This window comes from Leptosomus discolor, chromosome 4 (assembly GCF_034619465.1).
Source record: "Leptosomus discolor isolate bLepDis1 chromosome 4, bLepDis1.hap2, whole genome shotgun sequence".
Classification (NCBI taxonomy): domain Eukaryota; kingdom Metazoa; phylum Chordata; class Aves; order Leptosomiformes; family Leptosomidae; genus Leptosomus; species Leptosomus discolor.
In genome coordinates this window covers 47,527,416-47,553,013 of record NC_141394.1, presented here as the reverse complement: position 1 = coordinate 47,553,013, position 25,598 = coordinate 47,527,416, and the positions used below count along the sequence as shown (strand labels likewise).

The 25,598-nt window shown below is 36.3% G+C and overlaps 1 protein-coding gene across 2 annotated transcripts; it reads left to right on the top strand.

The window, feature by feature from the left end:
- Window positions 1-1,544: 1,544 nt before the first annotated feature.
- PDLIM3 (PDZ and LIM domain 3) lies at window positions 1,545-24,712 on the top strand. Of its 2 annotated transcripts, XM_086464146.1 has the most exons (8): window positions 1,545-1,637; window positions 7,203-7,354; window positions 9,042-9,126; window positions 15,515-15,702; window positions 19,509-19,772; window positions 22,317-22,444; window positions 23,581-23,692; window positions 24,523-24,712. In XM_086464146.1, the coding sequence occupies exons 1-8, from the start codon at window positions 1,545-1,547 to the stop codon at window positions 24,710-24,712; spliced, it is 1,212 nt and encodes a 403-aa protein (XP_086320272.1). The 2 variants fall into 2 exon arrangements, with proteins under 2 accessions (XP_086320272.1, XP_009949007.1); XM_009950705.2 differs by lacking the exon at window positions 19,509-19,772.
- Window positions 24,713-25,598: the final 886 nt, after the last annotated feature.

The window sequence follows — 25,598 nt, the reverse complement described above, 5'->3', positions numbered from 1 at the left end:
ACATTCAATATGTCAGAGGTGGAAGCCAATTGAGTATTGAAACCTAAAGATAAACAAATTACCCATACCAGAAATTATTTGAATGGTCTGAACCTGAATCTTATTCTTCCATTTCACTTACTGCTCTTTCTTGTCTATCAGAGACTCTAAGCAGCTACAGCTAGTAAGAAAAGAAAGTCCACCAAGTGAACAAAAGTGGGTAAATCCTCTGCCATAAGAAACAAACAAAACAAACAAACAAACAAAAAAACACCAAAAAAACCTACAACCACAAAACAAAACCAAAAAAAATGCACACAAAACACCACCACCAAAGCCACAAAACACACAAAAACACCAACCAGAAACTTTCCTCACAGGTAGAAAAATTATGTGTACTCTTATTACACCAAAATACATATACTCATTGGTTTTTACTCTTTCTAAACTCTCACTGACTTGCTGTTGACTCATTTAGGGGGAGGAGGAAAAAAACCCAAAACAAACAAACAAAAAGAACCACATCACATTGCCTGATAAGAGCTGTAGATACCGTCATAGAACAGGCCAAACTTTGGCCAAAGAGATGCTTAAAGACCATTACCTATGCACATATTAATTTTGTTAATATCACATATAAAGAGAAATCTGGAACACCATGATAAGAAAGTGAGTGAACATGTACACCATCATCTCTTTTTGGACAAAATATAAGGGATACAGAAGTCAGAATAAAGCTGATCAAGCTGATGCAAGAAAACCAAAAGAAATACCAAGTATTTATTCAGTAACACCAACAAACAACAGAAGGTATCTGCAGCTACCTTAAAAAAAGCTAAGATTTCTACAAAGAGAAGAGACATCATCAACTAATACTGCATTTCTCTTCTTCGGTATGAGAACTATGCATGATGTCAGTCCAGATTTTTCAAGCCATGAGAGTTGGTGCATGCCATGGTCTCAAGTGACTGTAGCTGAAAAACTCAGCTGAAGGGCTGGAAGGACTTTTTAGTGCAGTAAACTATTACATTACAAATAAGACAGGATGTAAAACAGCTTGAGAGGGAAATCTCCTTATCAATATTTCTGTTTACATGAAACAGAATCACATACAAAGTCAAAGCACTGCATTATATAGTTGAAACAAGCACCGGCAGTGCAATCCGTGTGGTATCAAGAAAGCAATAGGGCTACTTTAAGAAACCAGAACACTGCATCCTGAAGCTTACTGATTGTCGGGCTGAGGGGACTCTGAAGCAGCAGATAAAGCTGAAGTATTTGCTGTAAACTTTCTAGTATTCAGGCTTTATTTGTCTGAGTTTGATACTCCCCTCTGTGGGTGGAGAAGCTGAGGGACTGGCTGACGTCACCCAAAGAGCAGGGATAAAGTGCAGTGCTCACAGCTGTGGGATGAGTAAAACTTCCTAAGAGGTATGTAAGGTCGGCTGTCCTGTCCAGCAGGTGCTCTACTGACAGCACCCTTCCTCCTACAGCCTGGCTTCTCACACAGACACAAAGGAAAAAGAACACTAACCAAGAAAAAAAACCAAACAAACCTGTCCACAATGCCACAAAACGTTATTCTCCAAGGACCAGCACCCTGGGGATTCAGGCTCTCGGGAGGAATAGATTTTAACCAACCCTTAATCATAACCAGGGTATGTACTCTTTCCATTTCCTTTCTATTTATTATATTTATTAGTTGTTGCAGATTTTTGCCTTTTACTTTTCTGGAGTTCAGAGATGTGGATGAAGCTGTGAGTAGATTAGCAAGTAGCTGCTAGTTCTGAGGAGAGCCAGCTGAATGCTAACAGTTTTTACAAGTTTGGTGTGACTTGTTCTTGGGGTTGCTTTATTGGTCTAAGAGACTTTAACTGCATTTCTACTTATGCCTCAAAAGTTGAATTCAAGTGCCTTAGTGGCAGAAAAATTCTGGCATGATTTCCCCAGGCAATTCAGATGAGAAAATTAGTTTTGAGCCTGCTAAAGGCCAGACCTCACTTTTATCATTTTCATGACTAGCCTCTGTGATCACTGGGGGAGAAGACTGCTTGGCAGCAGCTCCTCATGCCTGGAAGTTTGTGCTTTGCAAATTCTGTGCCAACTTCACAAGATGAATCTGACTTTCATTTAATTCTGATTATTGCCAGCAAAGGCAACAGCACCTGATTCTACATATGTAAATGTTTTTGCTTTCATGAATGTTAAAATCAGTGAATTATTAGAAAGTTATTCAGTCCTTAATATGCAGGAGAGAGTTCTTTGGTGTTTTCTCCCATATTTAGAAACAGACAATTTACCTTACCCCTCTAATAAAGGGCAAGAATCCAAGCCTTTGGTTTTTTGTGGATTTTGAGTTATTAATTGCAATTTATTTAAGAAAACAGTTACTTGATGAATGGAGCATATAAAACACTGTCAGCTGCCCTGCATCTACAGACATAGATCTACTCAAGAGACAGGATACGTATTTTGAAAATTATGTTCAATAGACATCAGACTAGAATTTGTTCTTCTTGTATTTTTGCTGCTTTTCAGAACCTCAGACAGACTGAGTGTGTGTTCCATGAGCCTCCAAATCACCAATGTTGCTTGCTTTTTTTTAAAAAGCACACTGCACTATGACTCAATATCTACACTATGCCTGGTATTAAATAAACGTCAAGAGCCTTGATGGATAGCACTGGTGATGCCTTGCAGTAAATATTTTTCTAAACAAGAGTCTGCAGAAATTTTAAGGACCAACATTACACATAATATACCAGTAGAAATTAATTTCATTTAATCACTTATTCCAGATTTATAGAAGCGTAAGAGACTTTATTTTTTTTAAACAGAAGTAAACCAGAATGCTATTATTTGACTCTATGCCATAGGACATAGAAAAGCCTTTGGAGAAATAGGAGACAAAAACATTAAATAAAAAAAAAAAGAAAAAAAAAGCTCTGTGTGTTTTGGGGCCTTCATTGCCTTTTATGGGCCTCCAAAAGAAAAATAGTTTCCACTATCTCTAATGAAAAATATTTTAGCGGTGTCTGGTTTGTATTTTCTTTGTGTTTAGATTAAGTGCAATGAAGTTTAAAACTGCAATAACAAAGGATGTTATTATAAATGTAACTTTCTAAAGAATAAATTATTTTGCAATTGACTCATACTTATCAAATGCCTCACAAGACACAAGCCATTGGTTTCTAGCATATTACAGAAATGTTCAAAATCCCATTCCAAGTAGAACTATGAAATAAAACATATATCAGGAAAAATGACATGTCTAAGTTCGGTGAGCTTGAGTTCCAGAGTATTAATGGTAGATTTGTTCAAAATTATTATTTTTGTTGCCACAGTATACATTTAGAAGGGTCCCTAAATATGTATTCATGCAGTACCCCTTAAGTAGTACTGAATATTTTAGAAGATCCATATGCTTTATTTTTGGGGGCCTAGGTGTTCCTTTTGTAAAAGATACCGCCAGCAGCCCGATCACACTTGGCTTGACTGTCCCGGCAAGAAAAAAAAAAAATTGTAGATATTAAAACAATAAATCGAAATTATTTTAATACTCATTTTGAACAAAATAATTGGACATGTGTTAAGTTTAGTTGGCTATAGTCCTTGTTCAACAAGAGAAAGCTTTTACCAGGTCTTGGCAAGAGAGACAGACAGCGTAAGAGATAATCACCCACCTGTCTAAAGGACAGATGTCATCTCAAAAACCCATCTGAGATATGTTCTGTTGTTTTGACTGTTTCAAGCAAATGCAAAAACCACAGATCATGATCACTGGGAAAGTAGGAAGAACAGGAGAGAAGTAAAAATAGACATATTCAGATTCTATTAGGGTCAGAAACAATGAAGTAACTAGAAATAATGAAAACATTTCTTGGAACTTTATATAGATGCAGAGGAATTACATCAATGAAACTGATCAAAACCCTGGTCTTAATGAAACTGAATTTCAGATAACATTTTGGGTTAAGCATTTAGAGAAATGCATTCCTAGAATTTAAGTAACATTGAAGCATTACAGGAACAATTAAAACTTGTAAAAGTTGAAGGGAATGATGAAATACTATCAACTCCAGATTTAAGCTCTATTTTAATATAAACCTTTACAGATCGCAATGCAAGTATTTATATTAACTCAATTTTATATTTAGCCACTCTGCCTGCAGACATTCATAACTCTCTTCAGAAAACACAGCCTGAAATATTTATAAACATGTGCCATGATAAGCTTCACAAGTCTAACAGGTTCATAGAGATTTTCTTCGACGTTTCATAGGAGACATTGTCCCTCACATGATTAAACAGTTATCTAGTCTCTGACAACACCTGAATGCTCAACACATACCCTTACCCTTCTATTTATCCAAATCCAAGATACCTAGGACACAAAAGCAACAGACATGCCATACAGACATGTCCTGAAGAGCAAGGCAAAAATTTTCCCAAAGCACCAGTACAATCTACCTCATGAAGCCAGGGTAAGGAAGCAACAAACACTACAGACATAAAAAGATTCTGTGTTCATAATACACATTTAATGCACCACCAATAAGGTCCTTAAGAAACAGTATCACTTATATTATTGAGGTACCCAAAATATCAATATTATATGCACAATACGGCATAACCTTGCCATGCACATCCAGGTCCCTTTCTATAAAATGTAGACTGCAGTACTTTTGTCTGCCGCCCTTCCCCATAAGCAACAGTCAAGATTTCCCACCTGAAATATTGAAAAGAGTATGGCACCTGGCCATACTCCTCTTACCCCACCCTAGCGGCACATCTCCAGCTCTTTCCATCAAACCGAGGAAGAGCAGATGACAGAAAGGATTATACAAGGGCAGGTAGTTCTGCAACCCAGAAGGCCTGGGCAAATAGAGCTCAGCACCCCCATCGAGGTGTTAAGGCCCAACAGACACATCCCAGAAGCCCGGCAATAATCAATTCAGCTAAAGAACAAGAAACACCTTTCCCTCCTTGCTCTCACCGAGCAATGGTAACCCCACTCAACCATATAGTGGTATCACTGTAGCTCATGACAATATGCTAACAAAATCCAAGGGATGGTGCATTATTACCAGCAACACAGAGTGGGTTAGGTCCTGCTAGCAGCACAGCTGCAGGGGAACATACTGTGCTAGAAAGATATGCTGCTTTATAAGGCAGGATCATTATCTCAGTACATTGTTGCTGCAGTATGCCACAGACACAGCAGACGATTTGTTGTGACATGTAAAATGTAGGAATTCTGCTGCAGTTTGTCATTCCACGCACGTCCACAACATGCTGAGTGAAGTCAGGAGCCATTCCAGGTTAAAGGAAGAAGCATGATCATACCTCCACCCGTCTTATTACAATAATGTATGCGGTCTCAGTGTAGCTCATTTACACTTACAGCTGTTGAAGTTTGAGAAACAGACAATTTTGGAAACTTCAGACTTAGGATTTATAAGAAACTTCCTTGATTCATACTCAAACAGATTATTCAGGCACCTTAACACTTTGTTAAGCACACAGTACATGAGTCCGTTCTTTTGGAGGTAGAGGGGGTAAAAGCCTCCAGCTGGCCACAAGTACCCATTAGGAAAGTTCGCCTGACTTTATAATAGCACACACATTGCAGTTTGCTACAGTGAAATCAAAATTAAGTTTACATGCTGGAATGCAGAACAAAGCCCACAAACAAACTAAATTGGACAGCTGGAAAGAGAAGAAAATTATTATTTGGATGATTTTTGCCATGGTTTCAATACTAATAGAGTGCAACACATATCAAAAAGAGTATTTCTATTTGGCTTCTATGCTGACAGTTAGTACTGTCACCTTCAGAAGCAATAAGTCTGCCAGGTTTACCATAGCTGTGGTTCAGAACATACTGGAAGGGATACAGGGCAGCTTACTGTCTCCCTCTGGAAAACTGGGAAACACCAGAATTGAAGAACGTCTCCATAGCATGCTTTCCAGTCCTCCATAACACTTGATCACCTTTAAAAACTGAGATAGCACTTGCTTGGGCTGTAGCAGAAGCCATGGTGAGAAAAACTCTCTCCAATAGATTTTTTTACTTCATACATAGCACAAATCAGAGAACTGATCACGGGGATTCATGTACTTAAAAATAAGCAGCTAGTGTTATTTTATATGAATCAACCTGTCTCAGAAGAGCTGAATTCCAGAAGCTTATCTGCTACATCCATCAATTTCATATTGCTGTCTTGGTTATCAAAGGTCACTGAAAATAGCAGCACACACATAAGGGACCCAAATCCCACTCAGTGACCGAAGACCTGTTTAAATGGTGTGGTGGTATGAGAAGTCACCTGTTTGCAAATAAAGGCCTGCAATTCTAGAACAAGCTTTGGTAAAATCTAGGGTCATGGCCTCTCTAAAACAGTTATTTTAAACCAAAGTTATGTTGTATTTCAATTATTTTAACCACGATGTAGAAGATTATCAACAAGACCCAAAAAAAGCAAGCATAGAAAGACAGGCTTAGGATCATTTCTATGAATGTCACTGACTGGTACATTTCCATGAGGTATGAATTGCACCACACAGATCACCTTGAGGGATCAGGGCCCCTGTTATTCAAATGCAGCAGGACATTAAGGAGTTCAGGGTCTGAATTAGACACAAATAAAAGAGAAAAATGTCATTTCAGTCTCATTAGCGTATTTCCAACTACTTAACAATACAAAAGGCCAGGCTAGCAGAAAACACAGTAGCTGCAGTATTTGTCCTTAAATGTCATAAAACCACAAGTGGCTTTCTGTATTACCTAGTCAATCACACATCATGCATGTGAACATTAAGTAGCACAATTTCTTAATAGTTCTATTCTTCTGCTATTGCCCGGAGTTGTAAGGGAGAAATTTAACTGTTTTATTCAAGCAAATTACACAATGGCAACTGAGACAGAAGATTCAAAGATAAGTTACAGTAACTATTATTTAATGCAGAATGGTGAAGATAATTTCCACCTAATTTGAAGTTACGATAAATAAAGCATTTATATGCTGAACTGACAACAGAACTACAGAGAGACTGGCAGAATTAAGAACTCACTTTTTTTTGTAAGCAATCATAAATTTGTTTACAGGCCCTCTCCCTCCCTCCCCAATGCAATAAGAAATAGGGAAGCATAGTCAAGTTTATTTTCTCTATCAAATTTCAGGTATGTGTGGTGCTTAAGCAGTTAAATTTCATTTTTTCAGATTACACCTGGAAGCAAGGCTTCAGCTGTCAACCTGTGTCCTGGTGATGTTATCATAGCTATTGATGGTCTAAGCACAGAGAACATGACACATAATGATGCTCAGGAAAGAATCAAAGCAGCTACACATCAGCTTTATCTGAAAATAGAGAGGTATGTGCATATGTGTGATTGCTTCTGAAAGAAGATACTACCCAACCAAACGATTACACAGTACAACTATTATATGGTGTAACTATTTTAAATAATTTTAAGAATTTCACAAAACCTTTAAAATTACAAGCATCCAGACCTACCTCACCAACTCCAGATCAGGCAAGACTCCCCAGAACATGTCTTCATAGGCACGAGAAGAATAGCTTCCCTCAGGCTATACACCACATTTATTGAGCTGGGAACTGTACCACCTACTGCCTCTACTGACTCCATAAGTCCTGTTTGCTGTCAGTAAACAAACAGTTCCTCCTATTTTTGGGAAATAATAAAAACCCCAGCTAGCTGTCACATGTTCAGTTCTGCTCTGGCTCTAACTGCTCTAACACTCTCTCAGCCACAGGTGCCTATCATTGCCTCCTGCTCCCAATCACAGACAAAGCTGCTAGTATATCCTCCCAAGTAATGAAAGCAACATCATGTCAGACTTTCATGAGGGGTGACAAAGGAGGGGGTTTAAAGACAACCTCGTTGATCACAAGGCTTAAACCAAATACAGGAGGTATTAACACTAATGTTAAAACTAAACAACCCCTCCTATCTAAACTGCAGGAGTCCAGAAACTTTTTGTGTTAATTTCCCTCAGCTAAAACCAGCAAAACAAATAACCTGCCTCTTCACATCTCCTAAGCGAGCTTGCTCAGCTTTTAACCAGAATCACCTAGCACACTCTTTCAGCTGTCTCCAAGAAACAGACACCTCTGATTGACCTGAGGCCTTCAGGGAGCCACAGAACTTTATTACACTCGGTGACAGTGTTTCTTTCAAAATACAGAAGGTGGGGTTTTTTTTGAAAGCAGCATTGTCTAATTACTAGAGCACATGCCACAGTTAAAAATTCCTACCGTTAATTCTAGGTTCTGTTACAGAATGATATACACCATTTAGCAACTCTCTTAGGAAGCAATTTTCAAAATATAAGTGTAACTGTGCCTATGAAATATGTGCATATTTTTAAAATGCTAAATATTTGTATTTATATAATAGTACTAAATTATTATTTAACATTAATATTACATTATTTTAAAATTAGCTGCCAAATTTTGCTTTGTCCATGACAACAGAATTGTAAGTAACATTCGCATGTTTGTTATTTCTGCCTAAGTGACTGAAAGAATCATCTGTGTAACTTCTGTTTACAGTTGCACATATATTTTTTCATACCTAGATTGCACTCCTACATTGAAAAGCAAGCTTTGCATGGATGTTGTGGTCATAAAAAAAGAAATTGATGTTGTTCTGGTTGAGAATTATTCTAATATATTCACTTATTTGTGCAAAACATTCTGAGGACCCAACATTCATTTTATCAACCATTAAAAAACCAAAACTGTAAAAGGTTTGGTCAGGTCAGAAAGGTACTAATTTCCCTTTCCCTTTGCATTTGGTAATACTAACAAATCATTTCCCATTGTTCATAGTATACATAATTTTAAAAAAGTAAATACATTTTTTATATGTTGTTTGCATATAGTACACGTTATATATAACTGAAGTATTTTTCTGTCAGAACATTAAAAAAGCATAGAACAAACTGCAAATTTTCAAGGTGCATTATATTCTACAGGGACATATACAACTCCATAGGGAATCAAGTTATTTAAATTCTGCCCTCCTTTCTTTCTAGGTCAGGAACTAAGTTATGGTCCCCACAAGTTTCAGAAGATGGCAAAGCCCATCCCTTCAAGATAAATTTGGAAGCTGAACCACAGGTATGAATTGTTAAAAGTTACCTAACCATTTCCATTTGCTTTTTTACACTCTAAACCATCTCCCTTGCGGTCATTAAAATTCTTTGAATAGCACTTCATCCATTATCTGCCAGTTTAAGCTAATACAAACCATCATGATTGTGATATGTATGAATGTCATTTTATCTGACTAGATGTTTTTGGATTTTCAGCCATAACTGAAACAAAACATTAACAAGTTACAACACATTCTCATTTTTTCTTTAAAACTGTACATAACACAATAGTGTTATTGTGGAAAGAAAATAGCTTCTTTTATTCTGATATGGTTTAAGTTGCTTTAACTCTTTTAGAGATTCTTCACCATATGAGGAAGTTCTTCAATTAGGAGTAAATGTCAAGTACCAAAGCAATACGCTCGTCATATCACAAAAGTCATTTTGATGTAACAGTCAGTTAAATAGAGAGATCCATTAATGCTGGGTCTCTTTACTTCCATATATTTTTATACTACACCACAGAACCAAAAGTTACAAATTTATACAAAACCCATGTACTGATCAATAAGCAAACCATTCACCACTTCTGACCAGCAAAGTCTTGATCCTTGTACATGACCAAAGAAAATCCAGTCATTTGAAACCTTCCTCTCTCTTCAAATTCACTTCCAATCCCTTGCACAAAGCTATGAGACAGAGTCTCCATATTGTAATAGGGAAATAGCTGGCTACTGTCTACAACTAGTGCTTTATTCCTTTGTCATCGCTCTTTAACCTACATGAACACTGCTGTTCTCTCAAGAAGGGGGGCGGGGAAGAGCATTCTGCTGATCCTGGAAGGCCAGGATCAAAGAAAGTATGTCAAATTATTCTGCACTATCCTAGAAAAAATGTAAGTGCAGGTTCCATTTCAATAAATCCTATGCAATAAATAGTTCCACCAATTCTGTTTTCACGGAGACACTCCCAAACATGAATATGGCATTTCAGTGTTCCAGTTCTCTCTCTTCTTTCCAGTCTAAAAACTTGCATTAAGTGACACAGCAAACTTTGTCAGAAATAACCTAGCCTCTTCAGCAGTCAGAGACAAGTTAGTGAAGAAACAAAACTATTTTAAATGCATATTTTTGTGGAATAGCTAGGATACACATAAAATAAACACCAATGGAAGAAATTCACTGAAAAAGCTATAGAAAAAAACATGTAGGCATGTATGGCAGGGGAGTAATCCCTTTGCATGAAAGCTGTGTTCCTAAAAAGGATCGTTACTTAAAAATAAATCACAAGATTTCACTAAGTGCTATTTGACCGAGTACTGAAAAACAGTCTCCATTGGGCAATCAGAAAAACAGTTTCTCCCAGGTTAAATAGTCAACCTCTTCGTTTTAGTGTCTCTCTCTCTTTCCTTCCTAGGAAAATGCGGAGTACCGAGTATATTTAATAAACAGTAGGCCCCAGAAAAGTAGCAATACTTGTAAACAAATATGCTAAACCATTCTAGGGATGATTTACATTTTAGATTAAATTATGCCATCCAAGAACATCCATCACTTTAATCTCCCTGTGGAAAAAAAAAATACGCTTTTTCTTTCTACAATTGCTGAAATTTTAAATTAAATTTTACTGCACATTTATTCACAATACATGAGACCCAGAGGTGTGTATACCAGTAGTGAAAACAGTTCCACACCAAAGTTTCTTTAACCTCAGATGACAAATTATTGCACAACTATAACCTGTGCTGTTTAGGTAATTTTAGAGTTTGCTGAAGTCCAACAATAAATAAAGGCATTGAAGCCCAGACAAATGGGGAAAAATCCAAAAGCAGTATAGTGTTACTTCAAATGTAAAACCCTTTTATACAAAAGTATTGTACACATTGACTGCTATGCAGAAAGGGAAAAATCATTGAGTTCTATAAAAGGCATTTCCTTCATTCAAAAAATAATCAAAATTACTCAGAAAGTCATAGATGTTATAAATGTAGTCAGATTTTTTTCACTCTTTTCAGATAGACATTTTAAAGTTCACTAAGAAAGTTTCAAAAAGGGAAGTCAACAATTGGAAATACATTATAAGCGAACTAAATAACAATAATACATGAAAAATCACAATCTTCTTAGTAAGTATCTAATTTCTATTTGCAAGCTAATAAAAGATAGTTGTAAATGAAAGCAAAACATATTTTAAATTGTTCAGCAATTTGGCCAAGTAATTGGCCAAAGAATGCTTACCTTAGCTTCAATGAATGGAAATTACAGATGCTTGGAGATGGTTATGTGCAAATGGATGAACAACTGAATACTGTGACTACTTGCAGCTATGGAACAAGAAACCTTTACACTGTAGCAAACCTTTGCATTAGGCTGAGCACCTCCAAAGTGTCATTTGGAGATTGATATAGACAACTGTCACAGCACAATGAAAGTTCTCAGTGTTTTTTTCCTTTGAGAAAAGGAAACTGAGGCAACAATTCTAGCAAGTAACTTACAGCAAACAGTGGCTGAGCGCCACTCTTGAAAGCTACACATTCCCACATAAAAACCAGCCACCTAATTTCATTACTCTGGAGCAACCTATATGTGATGGATAAATAACAGGAAATAATAGAGTACTTGAAGTATTACTAATACAATCACATCATATTCTGCATAAAAGCAATTTAGAACATAAGGTTCTCAAAGAATATCATTAGGAAGAGAAAATAAAACAATCTAAATGGCAAACTGTATCTTATAAAATTATTTTTAAAATCCTTTCTGTTGCATTGTCAATGTAAAACAATACTATGACCTGTATTTTTTTTCTCAGTTACAATCCCGTGAACCTCATTTTAAATGAATTTGTTTCCATTACCACAATTTCTTGAATTGATTTTATTTGGGCTTTTCTTGTTTTGCTTCTATCTTTGCCTTTGAATGCTTTGTTCAGTGTGACTAGTCTTTTGGCCATAAAAGGCATTATACATTCCTGGAAGATATACTATACACATAGATAAGTATAGAAATACAAAAAAAAAAACAACACACTATTCTAAAAAGTAAGTTTATAGTCTATTACAACTTATAATCAAGTTTTGAAACAATATAATTGTGCTAGTCTAGTTGTGAGGAACAACCCCTTCTTCTATAATCAGTGATGAAGATTTTAGTCACACGATACCTCCAAGATGTAAACACCTCAGGACTATCATAGCAGTTACCCCAAGGAATGCCATCATACGGTTCATGTTGGATGCAATTCTACAGACTTTGGAGGCTGCATTCTTTCTATTTGTGATACCTATATCAAGGCAAAATGTAGTTAGCCCTGCAAAAAGGACATCAGTCAGCTGGAAAAAATGTAAGAAATGAAGTATTGTAATTCTCAAATATTCCTGATTAGGAATTTCAACAACCTCCAGTTCTCATTTAGCTTTTGAACTAAAAGAGGACTTTTCGCAGACCCAATGATTTCCAATAAACACAAGAGCTGGACTATTTTTGCTGCTGTGTGTTCTGTCACTGACATTTTATATAAATAGATGAGTTAAAAAGAAAACTTAATTTAAATCTAACTAACTGCAAGTACTTGTTTCACAACTTACATTGTAAACATGTTATTATGGTGCCACATGTCATCTGTGCTGTTCATTTGTCAACAAGAAATAAAAAAGGGGATGAAATTACAATGTTCACAGTTGGATTTGTTTGTTTTGTATCATACATGGATTTAAATCAGTTTTAAATACTTTGACATTAATATTTTTCATTAAATAGATATGACCTAAACACTAGTAGATTATTTCCATTTACTAATACATTATGTTAACTGCAACTCAGTTCCATCAGACAGAAATGAGGAATTGCAAGTAAAATCTTTGTGCTCATTTATCTGATTGCTGCTTTCAGTAGCCTCTTACAGTGCAATGCTGCTAAACATTTTCATTTAATAAAACTGCTTTTTACTGTTTGCATTTTCTGGTTGCACATTCTATATATCCATGACTTTTCAATGTGTTCCTAAATATATTTCTGAAACTGTTGTTTTAAATGAAAACAAAGGGCCAATTCACATTCAGGTTATCATAATTTTTATAAACTATTCACCAAAACTTTGAATACAGACTTCATACTGTCTGAGAAAGGAAATAATGCTCTGAGGAATTAATAAAAATCTACAGATGTCAAAAATCTGTCCTTGCTTATCTAATCTGCTCTTATCATCTTGATTTAATCTGTGGATTTGAGTATTCAAATATTTGTTTTGGTTTGTGGTAACAGGTTGTATGTGTCCTAACTGGAAGTTTTTCTAGAATTCTTAAAGTCTAAGGTAATCTAAAAAAGGCATTTCTGTATCAAAAAACCACTTTGTTTAGAGTTTTATTTCACAGAACAAGGAGACTAGTTTGTAGAGCTTTCAGGACATAAGTGAACGACCACAATTGCACCTGTATAATTTTAAAGCTGAAGATGTTGGGTGTGCCACTATTCAAAATATGTGATAGCAATTACTAGACATAGAGGGACAAGCAACTACTGGAGAGAGTCCAGTGGAGGGTCACAAAGATGATGAGGGGACTGGAGCATCTCTCTTATGAGGAAAGGCTGAGAGACCTGGGGCTGTTTAGCCTGGAGAAGAGACGACTGAGAGGGGAACTTATCAGTGTTTATAAGTATCTAAACAGTGGGTCTCAAGAGGAGGGGGCCAGGCTCTTTTCAGTGGTGCCCACTGACAGGACAAGGGGCAACAGGCACAAACTGGAGCACAGGAAGTTCCACCTGAACATGAGGAAAAACTTTACTCTGAGGGTGGCAGAGTACTGGAACAGGCTGCCCAGAGAGGCTGTGGAGTCTCCTTCTCTGGAGATATTCAAAAGCCACTTGGACATGGTCCTGCGCAACCTACTGTAGGTGAGCCTGCTTTAGCAGGGGGGGTTGGACTAGATGGTCTCCAGAGGTCCCTTCCAATCCCTACCGTTCTGTGATTCTGTGTAAACTGACACAGTGATTAAGCCAAAAGTTCCAATACCTAAGATACAAGCTTCAACAATTTGAAATAAATCTCATTCAGCAGTATCAGAACTTAGACTTCTATAGGTCATATGACACAGTGGGATAGCAACATAAATACACAAATGGTCTATAGTGTTGTTGATGTATTCCTAGTACATCTATCAGACTTAAAAACAAAGCCAAATCAGAAAACTGCCAAGGACTTGTATGAAAATTGAAGTATTAATAACTGTGCTATCCTAACATTGCAAGTTCCAGTCTCTAAAGAACAGAAAAATTCAGACTGTAGAAACCTATTTGTTAGGAACAACAGCTTTTTATTCCACAGGGATGGAAGTTCAAGTGCTCTTACAGCACTGTCTCCTAAGAGCACTGCAGGACATCAGGACAAGGTGATGGACCACAGCAGCAAACATTCATCACCCACTAGCACAGAAGGAAAAAAAAACCCTCAGCAGATGACAACACTATTTTTTCCAAAGTCTGAATTTCTGTGGATTAGCGATAGACCTGAGCTGACAGGGATTCAAAGGAGACTGTACTAAATATGCACGATAAAAATAAGCTAATTTTCACATAGTCAACAGTCTTTATCATTCCTGGTCAAACACTACAGTAGAACATTGAAGGTTATCTGAAAGGTCATCAGAGATTTTGTTTCCAGATCTCATCTCTATGAATTCCACAACTTCAGGAAAATACCTGGGCTAACAGTAAACAAAATCATATTCCAGAAATAAATACACATAGGCAGAATGATTTCCAGTTTACCCATTTCTAGGTTTTACATATCTACAATGATTTCACATCATCTTTAAATTATATAGCATCACAATTTTTGATGCATATATGTGCTTCAAAGTATGGAATAAGTTCAGAAGAATGTCCTCAATCTGATGTACATTCAAGACTATTTCAGTTAAAAGAAGTGCTAATACTTACATGGTTTTTAGGCAAGACATTTACAGTAAAATCTTCATACTTCTGCAAGTCCCTCTATGAGTATGTGGCAAAAATGCAGAAGCCAGAGATTAGCACTAAAGCAAAGCAATTAAGCTAACTATACATGAAGTGTTTCTAAAAGAACATAAACAGCACAAAATCTAGAGAACAATGCAACAGGTTACTATAATATTCATCCCTCCCATTTCTTCTTAAATTTGCACAATATTTACGAATGTGGAATGCCTTCTGTTTGCCTTGAAGCAGGAAAATAATAGTATCTGAATATGTATGGCTTAAGTAGCATATAGAAAATTCATGGGAAAATATAGTATGCTTGCACCAGTTAAAAAATAACAATGTCGCAAAAGTAAAAAATGCAGAGATTAACAATACTGATGTTGTCAGTTTTACTCATTACTAGCTTTGGTGTGCATTGTAGCTTTGTGTATTTTGTCTGCCTATCATGTACAGGAATTCAAGCCTATTGGTACAGCCCACAACAGAAAGGCCCAGCCTTTTGTTGCAGCAGCAAATATTGATGACAAAAGACAGGTAGTGAGCTCCTCCTATAATTCTCCAATTGGGCTGTACTCATCTGGCAATATTCAAGACGCACTTCATGGACAACTGAGGGGTCTCATTCCTAACTCATCGCAAAAGTGAGTACTGGTATTTACTTATAATACATGGTCATTTGTGGTCTCTCACTGTCTGTTCTGTTTTCAGTTAAAAAGTCCAGCTCTTGCTGTTTTTTCTGATAATCAGGAGTTTATTGATTATCCTAAAAAAATGATGGTAAATGAATTTTTTTTCCAACACAGAGAACTATCCATTCAGCTCTGTAGTGGCAACATTGCAGGAGCTAAAATTTGCCCTCTATGTTGGGCTGCAACACTACGTACCATCCTTCTCTCTTATAACTGCACTTTAGTCTGAATGTTTCTGTACACTAAAGTAGTTGTGTTTTAAGTACCAGGAATGTACAAACTACTTTTTAACTAGAAATAAGCATTTGTAGGCCAAAGAAAGTCATTTTAACCCTCCTTTCTTTACAGGATATGAACTACTTTGAACACAAGCATAACATTCGGCCCAAACCTTTCATAGTCTCAGGCCGAAGCAGGTTATAAACTCTGAGTGCTGTGCTGGATTTGGATGCATGGTGTTATTTTTTAATGGATACTCACCGTTCACATTAATAAAGTATACTGATGCGTTTGAAATTTACTTATAGTAGTATATAGCCTAACAGCAAAATTTTTAAAAAAAAAAAAAAAAACAACAAAACCAAAAAAACCTGAAATGGTTGACTTGCAGAGATCAGGCTTGAAATTCAAATTTCAGTTTCCAAAAGAAAGCAGCTCCACACTCCCATCCCAGTTATACTGCTAAGAGTATGAAGTAACTGCATTCATGAACCTGATTCAGTTTACTGCGTAGCACCACATATTGTACGTTTAGAAATCTAGGGCAGTCTGAAATTCTTCTGTCCAGATGCAAACACATTTAATTTGTTAACTTGCTAAATAAAAGATAGCTAGTTATATCAGTTACCATCTAGGCCATTCAAAGAGATCCAAAGTCTGCTTTTCAGCAAACCTCTATTCAGAAGGCAATGTAATGCAGAGCTAAAAGAGGAGAACTATCTCATGCCATAGACACGTACAGCTCTCAAATGCAGAAAAGCTTATATATTTACATCCATCATTTTAGTGTAATATTCCCCTATCATAATCATGGATTAAATGCCTCACTATTATTTAGTTTACATTATTAAATACAGAGGGGGAAAAAAACGCATCCTGTGGCTAAAAATGCAAGGAAGCTCAAAAGCACCTGAGTGATGCGATATATTGTGGTGCTATCCTTTATCCTTTCTAGCAGTAGCTGTTTTTACCAGTGGACTTAGTCTTCTGCATTTCATTCTTAAAGTTTAAAATGCCTGCATTTCAATTAAACTAATTGAAGTCTGACAAACTAGACCAGAAAAACAGGTTGATAATTCATTCCTGTATACAAAGGATAATCTCATATGGATTATCAGTTTTGTGAGATGTGTTAAATTTTTCAACCACCTGAGTGATAAAGATGATACAGTAGAAGATGGAAAGTGTCCCATCTTTCTGTGAACAAGAACTATCAATGTAGAACACCACCACAGTGAAGAGGTGCCCATCTCTCCTTGCAGTCTGATGCTGACACAGGATAAATGACAAAAGAGTCCTTAGGAAACATGCACAGACTCTGACCATGGGCAGCACTTACATACTGTACCTACACTGACTTTTGGACCACTAGGTACCATTTATAGGTGTCTAATCAGATTTATGGAGATTCAAATCAGTGTATCAAGAGACTAATCTCCCAATTCAGAAACCTCAATTACACAATATTTTCCATGAAAATATTGAAGCAAATGGCCATTTTCCAGCATGTCAGATGGGGAAAAAAGCCTGCAAAAATTAACCTGACAGCAAGCTTCAGAACATTAGTTGGGCAAGGTCTGTCAGGTGTTCTAGCACTGGAGAAGTCTGTGTTTACAAACTGCAGAATCTCTGATGCGGGGTGTTACATCTACAAAACCTTGGTTGTCATACTGTTTGTCTGCTACTTTTTCCTCAGTTTGGCTTGATATATATCCTCCACAGCAAAAACCAAACCACCACCTTGACTGTAAATATATCCCTTTAGGACAGACAGCTGAGGCTAAATAGGACCTTGAAAGAAGAGCTGTGGCTGGACTGTGGGTTTGTGTTAACAGATTGGACATTAGCCACAATTTTGGACTTTACTCTGGCAAAACTAACTGGAAATTATATTTAATATATAATTATATTTTATTTATACTTTACTCACAATTTACTCTGTTTTAAAATTACTTTGGCTGCTCGTAGCAAAAGCTGTGCTCTTTATGCCCTTTTCCTGCTACTTTACATTTACTAACACTATCAGCACTGACAAAACTTGTTCTACTGCAGGATCTGAAGGTGGTCTTGATACTTCTAAAAGAAAAGACTGTAAATTTATAAGTTGCCCCTGTATGAATGTTGTGGCTGGCTCATGCTAGGCGATGATGCAGAACTGTACTTTTGCTTTAAGGCTTGCCTACCATTTCTTGAATTAGCTTTCTTTTGATATGTCTTTGATGGTTGAATATATATTTCCCTTTACATTTTTGAGAAAGTGGTCCTACACAAACTCTCCTCTGAAACAACGGGAGAATTTTGGGTCGTCTTTCCCACCCAGAGTAGCTACTGGACAGAGTGCTGTACTATCAAACTGGGAAACAGAGTATTTTCCCAGGTTTACACAGAACCCTTCAGCTTGGAAAGAATGAACCACAACTCTGCTACACAAGTTGGAGGAAAGATATTACGCATGTATCATCTCATAGATCTGAACATCACATAAATGGTAACCAAGGACCGTGGAAAGCCTGGGTTACGTGCTGTTACACAGCAACAGCAAAGAAATATCCCATAATAAAGAAAGCCTCTGCAGTGCTATGAGAAAAGACTGAAGTGTTCAAAATAGTGACACTGAAAAAGACTTTGGCTTACTGTTCACATTATTTTACTAATCCTTGTCCAGAGATGTCAAATTGGTATGCAGTAACTTTTCTTAAATAACACCAAGCAACATCAATATTTCTGAAAAACTTTTTTATTATGTATAAATTATATGTAAAATCTACTTCAAAAGCTGTAGAATTAATTCTTTGGATACGTATCCATTGTTCTTGTGAAGGACCACTTTACATTCTACTGCAAAACACTGTAACTTAGAAATGCAAAAGTAAGCCTGGCTCGTTTAGTATCTTTTCTTCTTTGAAATGTTCAATAAGTATTTTTAAAAATGTAATATATTGTTAATCTAATTTAAAAAGATCAATAAATAGCTAATTGTAGAATTTAAGGTTATCTAGAAAATATCACATTCATTTTACACTACTCTTCAAGTGTGGACTGAGATGGTTGTGAGGTACAGACTGGAATGATCTGCCTAGAATTCCAGTACTGCAGGTGTTTATTCTGCCACTGACATTGACAACTCAGATAACCTTTGTATGCTACCCTTTGGTAAATGTTAAGTATTACTCACCTAGAACGAAGAATTTTAGGTATGCTTAATTAATCCTCAATGAAGTCTAGCATGGAAAATGTAAAGTAATATTTTGTTCTGGATTATTCAATCTATCAAAGAATTTTTATGATCTTTAAAGAAAATGCATACCAGAATTTTAAGGATTGCTTTGTAACTGGCATTGACACTTTTTACAGGAAAACACTTTTCAATGAATACAGATACTTTTGCTTTTCTCTACTTTTTATACTTTTGCTTTTCTGTATCTGTTCTATTTATGCTTTCAGCCCTGTTAACATCACCATATTCCTGTACCTTTGTCTTTCTTCTCTATAATCTGACATGCATTGCACACTCTTCTGTAACCTGGCTATTAACACAGCGGATGCAGCACTCCTTCGGGGATTGACTGTGCCAGTGGACGCAGCACCCCCTCTTCAATTAGCACGGTTAGCTCTATCTGCCCTACCGAGCTGAAAGCAGTGTCTAAGATGGCCCCTAACATTCCCTTGGAAATGGAGCTTCCTGGTGTCAAGATTGTACACGCTCAGTTTAACACACCTATGCAGTTGTACTCAGATGACAATATCATGGAAACACTGCAAGGCCAAGTTGCTACAGCTCTGGGGGAAACACCCATAATAAGGTAATTAGAGCCGTATCTTCAATTTTTATCAACAAATTTAGTATAGACCAAAAATCAGCTTTAGTAATATCAAACTGATTCTATGAAAACGAGTGAAAGGGTTAGAGAGAACCTAAGTCACTTGAACTCATTCAATATTTTCATGAAAATACAAGTCATCCACAAATATTAACCCAAAGTATTAAAGGAGTCTTTCAGAATTTACAAATCAATATTTCATAGGAAAGAATCCTGTATTTGTGGCTAATAAACAAAAATGGTTGACCCTGCCTGGACTATCAGCTGGACTGATTAGCTGCCAAGTCAACGTTCTGATTCCCTCCAAAATTCAAAACTATTTATTATTGTTGTTATCATAAGTCCTTTTTTCATAATCATTTAATAATTTGTTCTTATTAATAATGCATAAAATATTAACAGTAACTCAAATTTATTCCAACTGTTGAAATTCAGGTGATGAAGCTTAGGAAATCTTGCAGATGCTTACAGTGTTTTAGCTGTTTCACTCCCATTCAGGACAACTCCTTCAGCACAACTAGCTCTTGTCCAAACAGAGCCAGCACTGACATTGTAGGCCTACTCATCCATCTCTGACTTAGGAATTTTATCCCTTGCAATGACTAGAAGCCAAGTAGGACCGTTACGGATCTGGATGACAACGACGATTATACAATAAAAAGTTTTAAAGGACTGTTCATTTTTGTCAAGGGAGAATTCATCATTCACGTTGCTTCATCTTTACTTTTGCACAGTAGTAATGTAATTTTTCTGCTTTACAACAGTACTTAAATTAGTCATTCGTAACAGGTATGGTCTAAACTGAAGCTTGTTACTAATATTTTAAATAAGCAATAAACCATAATTCAAGAAGTCTTTGCAGAGTGATGTTACTGCACTGCATGAATATTTATCCTCAGACACAACAATTAAAGAACAATAAAAGAAAAAATTTTCTTTATCCTGAAATCATGGCTTGAATCAGTAATCAAGTTTCACAAGTGCCTATGGCATTCCCAGTTTGAAAAAGGACTCTTCTACACAGGTTTGAAATGTCTCTTTTGTTGTGGGGTTTGTTTTCGCTATGTATGAATTTAGAAATGTTATCTCACACCTTTGTGTCTGTTTTTTTGCCTTCTGTATGCAATTGTATTATCACTTGTTTGATGTTCAGAAATAATTTAGGAAAGAGGAGAACGTCAAGGTTTTAATTAGCCATTAGTGAGAATTGTAAAAACTAAGCTCCTTCTATTCATTAAATCTTGCGACAAGTGTTAGATTCTTCACCAGCTGAAAGACGGCTCAGAAAAATCTATTGATTGATAAAGATGCAAGCAATTAACATAAGAAACAGGGGTCACTGCCCAACTGCTGCTGCTGTTCCTGTGCCATTTGACAGCTTAAATGCTACCCTGAGAAACAAACCAAACCACATAAAGCAAAACCCAGTCTAATTCCTTGTGGAATCAGTTGCTTATGTCCAGTGGAAACTTACCTACAGTTTAACAAAGAATAGGAGGCCAGTTGCAACAGAAAATTTAAACTGAACTTTTATGTATATGGCAGACTTCATCAACGTAAATTTGGACCTTTCTAATTAGTCCTAGTAGCAGTTTGAAATTTACGGATGTCAGACATTCAGCCTAATTCCTGCCAGTGCACATAGTCATCTATTCTTTCTCTCAGCTACTTAGGATTTTAGTTATCATGATCAATTTAAAACATTGAGCACAGTTTAAAATACCATGAAATATTCTCTGGCTCACAGATCATTGGAAAAATCTTTGGCTCACAGGTCATTGGAAATTCAACCATCAGGTGTTGTCTGGACAATAATTTACTTAATTTTTATCTTAAAATTGGCATTACAAAAAGTAAGCCATGTCCCATTACAACTAAATTAAGAAACATAATTTCCATTCATCACCTTACAATGCTTCCTACTATGCAATACCTACTTCACTCTTTTTTGTCATCTCCGTAAGTTACATAACAATCAACTTAGCCAAATACTCGCTATATTAACTAGTGGTAGAGCCAGCTTAGAAAAGGAGGAACACCTTCACATCATGATACTCTCTCAAAAGATTTGTTTGCTTAGGTTTTGGCTGACCTTATGTAAAGATACGAACTGTGATTTTAACAACATTCTTGCAGTCAGCTGCTGTGAAAATGGAACTTCTGAATACTGTGCCAAAGAGCATCTGGAAATACAGCCGTTGATTACAGGAATGCGACTGCATTGAGGTTAAACACTGGTACTGGCCTATTTCCAAATGCCATTAGAGCCAGAACAGCGATCATGGAAATACTTTCATGAGTTTGTAGATTTATTTTTGTAACAATTGCCCAGATTTTTTTTCCAGCACTTTTTAGATCAAGAGTATGCTATATAAAGCAATGCTGCCTGGCAGAGTCTTTCAGTAGTTGTAGAAATATGTTGCCTTTATGTTTCTTTCCTGAATCATATTCTACACCTGGTAAAGCTGTTGCTTTAAAGTCATGTTTGTTAAACTGCTTTATCTGCTTTTCCTCCTTGTGATACAGTGACCCATCTCCCAGCTCCATGCCTCAGTCTGACGTGTACAAGATGCTGCATACCAACCAGGAGGAGCCCAGTCAACCCCGCCAGTCTGGCTCCTTTAAGGTGCTCCAGAATTTAGTCTCCGAGGAAGGTGGTTAATAATGACATATTCTACCTGTTCAAAGCATTTTTAAATGTTTGTGGGAAGGGGGAATCTGAGAAGAAAATATGAGAGATCAGAGCTACAAGAATTTCTGAAAGCCCAAGTTATTCTCAGTCTTCTGAACACCAGCCTCCTCACATTTTCCCCCTTTGCTTTTACAGCTATCAATCTCCTGTGTGAATAAAGCAGGGGTGTTAATCACATTTTTCAGAACCTCTTCTCAGATTTTAAGGTCGTTAATGTACAAAGTTGACTTTAACTGAATGATAAAAAGTTCTAAGCAAGAGAACTTTTGGCACAAGCTGCATATACTCATGACACTTGGCACAAGCTGCATATACTCATGACACCAAGAAAGAAAACACTCTCTTCCACATCCAGGAAAAGAGAAATTTAAACCAACTCTTAAAAAGTTTCACCCATCCCCTCTTCATTCTAAATAAATTTGAAGAGGACAGTATTATTTACAGTCGTATTTCCTTCAAATGAAGAAGTTTTGAAAAAAATAGTTACTAAAGGCTGTGAGTTTGTTATATTTACAGTAAGTGTAAAGAATAAAACACAGTCAAAATTAACCTAAAAGGTAAATATTTAAAATTTTAATTTTTATGTCTCATTTATTACCAGAGAAGGGATAGATACATCTAATTGCCTATATATATCATCGTGGGATTTTGCTTTGCATTTTGTTGTATTTTGCTATAATTTTGTATTCATATCATGTTACTAATCTTTCCGAATTTGTTGTGTGGTTAGTTATATAAATAAGTTTTCTAACAGCAAGTCTTGACTATGTTATGTTGCTATGTTAAATCCAAATCCTTCTCCTTCTCCTGCTGTACTCAAGACCTACTCTCAGAGAAGCAGATGATGTCTATGAGACAGAGAATACTATACAAATAACCACTTTTGCACCTGCTTTTTGGCTACAGTTACACAATATTTTTCCTAGTTTCAAAGAGGTGGAATCTGGCCCACTAAACTTGGATAGAGAAACCTCATTGTTTGTCAATATAAGTGAAAGCCTGTAAATACATCCAGAAGTGTATTTACAGGAAAAGTATTTAACTGCATCAGATGTTTTTAAATTAGCCTATACGTAACAGGATTGTTTTGGTTCTTAGATGGACGCCCTGTGGGTACAAGAAGTGTGAAAGCACCTGTAACAAAGATACCTACTGCCATGCCTGGCGTCCAGAAAGTGCCACTGTGTGACAAGTGCGGGAATGGGATTCTGTAAGTTGTTTCTTTTTAGTTGTAGAAACCTCTACTTCAAGCACATGTCCTCAAACACCACCACAGACTACAGAAATGCTTTCCAAGTGATGGTCTTGGTCTCCATCTGCACTAGTAGAAAAATGCTTCTAGAGAACAGAGATATAAAAATATATTGTTCTAAATCCTAAATTATTAACCTATATCTCAGACACTTTTGATAGAGATTATATTAGTTTTGACAATGTACTGTCAAGGCTTTAATTAAGATTTCTCAGGAGCTTTTGCAAGTCAACCATTAACACATACACAATGAAACCAGCAGTTACCTGTGCCGCATTGTCTAGGGCTGTGAATTCTCACAAGTTTCTTGGTAGGGTAAAGCATCCTACTCCCAACCCAGTGGGAGTATCCAGAAAGCTCTGCGGGCCTACTATAAACTACCAGATTTCTATCTGAATGACATCAGTAACTTCAGCAAAGAACACAGATAATGATGATCTCAGAGAACACAGTCATTGAGGAAAAGAAATGGGGGTTTTAAACTCATTTTGTAACCATTTTGACAGGTTAAACTGTACTGTCTGTGTTGTAACCAGACTAACGTGTTTCTTAAACTCTAGCTTTCCAATGAACTATAGAACTATGTGATCAACTCCATGGCATTTTATGTCACTTACTCAAATTCAGCTTCCAACCTTCAATTATATAGTAGTTGGCAAAACCGATAGACAAACAACCTAAAAGCCTTAAGATAAATACCTAGAACTTACTTTGTGTCATACTGAGTTTATTCTCACTTTAAATTCATATGAATTAATTGGGTTTTTCTTTTCATTGTTTTCATATAGAGGAACGGTGGTGAAGGCACGTGATAAATACCGGCACCCAGAATGTTTTGTGTGCTCTGACTGCAATCTCAACCTGAAACAAAAAGGCTACTTCTTTGTGGAAGGCCAACTATACTGTGAAGCTCATGCACGAGCTCGCATGAGGCCACCAGAGGGATATGAAGCAGTTACTGTTTACCCAAAATGCTAGTCTTACGTTAACACACAAATATATGCATGCACACAAAAAGCCATTAACAGCTTAGAACTGCAGTACAAGTGTCAGGACTTCCGCCTGATTCCAAAGTAGCAGCTTTTAAACCTTTTCTTGTGGGATTCTGAAGGAGGTGGAAGTCCCTATTAGCCAGCATATTATACCAGTAAAATTCTGCTAAAATATTATATTTGAAGTTGCAAATATAACTCAATAAAGTATAAACTAAAACAGCTGTACTGGAATCAAAAAGTGAAACAGATGAAGTATTACATGATTACTACAGCATATACATAAGTGCTGTAATCAAGACATTATTTTTATATAAATTAAGTATCTGTGCAAACACCAAAGCCATCAAGTGTTACAGGCTGGGCCCTAACAAATGTAGAAACTTGACAGATCATTAGAAAAGCAGCTTTTTTACATAAATAGTACAAAACAAGTAGTTGTTCATGTCTGTTTCCACCATCTATTATATAGTTCAACTACCATTAATGTATGCCAAAAATAGATTTTACTTACTTTGCTTTGAATTTGGAGTTATATTGAATTAATTTTCTGACGCAGCAACAGTGATAAGAAATAAATCAAGACATACAATAAAATGTTTAGTATAATAAAGACTGTTTAGTAAGAAGCAAAACAGAAGTTCTGCGTTGTTTTAATGATTTGCAATGGAATCAGTTTTCACATCATGTAGCAGAAAATTGTTCTGAGGCATGCACACACCTACATTGTTTTTTGTGAAAAAAAACAAACAAACAAACCACGCTCCAATAGGAACGTAATGCAAATTGAGAAAGTAAATTTTAAAACCTTTCTGTACAAAATGGTACTGGTTTTTTGTATCTTCACCTTTCAATTTCCATAATAGAAACAA

Bases quoted from the DNA above. Each gene is read 5' to 3' on its own strand.
- PDLIM3 (XM_086464146.1), top strand. From the start codon at position 1,545: ATGCCACAAAACGTTATTCTCCAAGGACCAGCACCCTGGGGATTCAGG. The intron at 15,703-19,508 runs GTGAGTACTGGT...CTATTAACACAG, and splicing joins ATTCCTAACTCATCGCAAAA to CGGATGCAGCACTCCTTCGG. The intron at 19,773-22,316 runs GTAATTAGAGCC...CTTGTGATACAG, and splicing joins GGGGAAACACCCATAATAAG to TGACCCATCTCCCAGCTCCA.